This window comes from Heterocephalus glaber, unplaced genomic scaffold, assembly GCF_053883595.1.
Source record: "Heterocephalus glaber isolate CG9 unplaced genomic scaffold, H.glaber_assembly_v1.0 deba00001690, whole genome shotgun sequence".
NCBI lineage: Eukaryota > Metazoa > Chordata > Mammalia > Rodentia > Bathyergidae > Heterocephalus > Heterocephalus glaber.
In genome coordinates this window covers 2,450,790-2,452,584 of record NW_028258415.1, presented here as the reverse complement: position 1 = coordinate 2,452,584, position 1,795 = coordinate 2,450,790, and the positions used below count along the sequence as shown (strand labels likewise).

General features: G+C 46.6%; 1 protein-coding gene across 1 annotated transcript; it reads left to right on the top strand.

Moving 5' to 3' along the window:
• Positions 1-212: 212 nt before the first annotated feature.
• LOC147821794 (uncharacterized) lies at positions 213-1,507 on the top strand. Its single transcript, XM_087199242.1, has one exon. It carries the CDS (start codon positions 266-268, stop codon positions 959-961), a length of 696 nt encoding a protein of 231 aa, XP_087055368.1. The 5' UTR covers positions 213-265; the 3' UTR covers positions 962-1,507.
• Positions 1,508-1,795: the final 288 nt, after the last annotated feature.

Here is a 1,795-nt window from a genome sequence, read left to right as displayed (position 1 = left end):
AGGAGATTCATGCTCTTTTAGAGAAATTAGATAAGACATCGATTAAGGAAAAGAAAAAGAGGAAGCCTCCGGAGAAGGAGAAGGAAGACCTGGTTCCATCTGCTCCTCCTCCCTATCATCAGGAGGAAATGGGTATGGGCCAAGGGAGCCGTAACCGGTCACTTTGCCCGGATGTATGGCATCAAGTCCGCACAGAGCTGACTCTGGCCTGTCCCGTGTTCCAAGATAATGCTGGGTTCCAGTGCCCGTGGATGCTCCTTCTTCTATGACACTGTTTAGACAGAAAAGAGATTTTGGGATCACAGCCGCCATTGTTGCTGTGGTCTCATTGGCTGCTGTGGGAGCTACCACTGCAGCGCTTGCCATGAGCCAAGCTGTTCAGACAGCCCAAACCTTAAATAATCTTTCAGCTAATGTGGCTCAAGCTTTGGATATCCAAAAGGGAATTATTGGCCAATTGAAAGGAGGGCTATTAGTATTGAATCAAAGAATTGATTTGACCCAAGAACAAGTTGATGTATTATGGCAGCTAGCTCAATTAGGATGTGAGTGGAAAATGCAGGGTCTCTGCATTACTTCTGTACAGTATCATAACTTTACTTATGCCGCTAATCTATCAAAAGTTTTGTCTGAGTATCTTTTAGGGAACTGGACCGGAGAGTTTGACACCATGATGGAACGGCTAAGAGTGGCCATCGTCCATGTAAATTCAACCAGAATTGATCTCTCCCTGGCTACAGGATGGACATCTTGGATTTCTTCTGCCCTGAATCATCTTAAGGAATGGGCGGGTATTGGGGCGGTAGTTTGCCTTCTGATATTGACCTCTCTGGTGGGCCTGTGGTGCTTGTGCCGGATGAGGATTACACAAAACCGAGACAGGGCTATGATTATTCAAGCGCTTACAGCCATTGAGGCTGGGCAGTCCCCCCAAACATGGCTTGCAGCCATAAAATTATGAGGCATCGCGTTCAGGCTGCACGGCACAGCACTGCACATGAGAATCGCTGTCTGCTGTTAGTGGTCTCATGGGGAGCATGTCTGATTGCATGCGGGTTAGTACCGTCCTCTCCCAATAAATCCTTTAACAACTCCCGCCTCTGGAAAAAGGGTACTGGACGGGTTGGACTCAAGTCGGGTTGAGAAACCTGATGTAGAGTCTATACAATGTCCTTTATGGTTGCCAGAGATCAGACCTCTACTCTCAGCCTGTTTCGCTTCTAAACAATAAGGGGGAACTGTGGAGAGCTGCGTGTGCCGCGCCTTAAAGATGGCGCTGGTTTCCGCCTTCCGCCATCCCGACGGCGAGAGCTCTTTATGATAAACAACTCCTTATTTGGCTGTGATGTGTCTGATGCTCTGCCCCCTCTTACGTGTACCTATCCGCATTCGCCACATGACTATCCGTGATTGGTTGGTTCAGGGGTACTTATTCTAGGGACGGGTGCTCCCCAGGGGTAGAAGAAAAAGAATGTTAAGTTTTCCTGAATAAACTGCTAGAAGAAGAGCGTTGGTGTTGCGTCGTCATTGCTGGTCAAAGGCGAACGCGACAATCTGGCATGACAAGAAATTAAATGTAAAGGGGGAGACCCCAACAAAAAGAAAAAGTCATGGCAATGAGAAGTCAATATGTATCAGTGATAACCATCAGTGTTAATGGTCTCAACTAACTAATCAAAAGAAACAGACTGGCAGAATGGGTCAAGAAGCAAGATGCGACAATATGCTGCATACAAGAAACACACTTAATTCAAAAAGAAACTCATAGACTGAAAGTTAAAGGGTGGAAAACAAT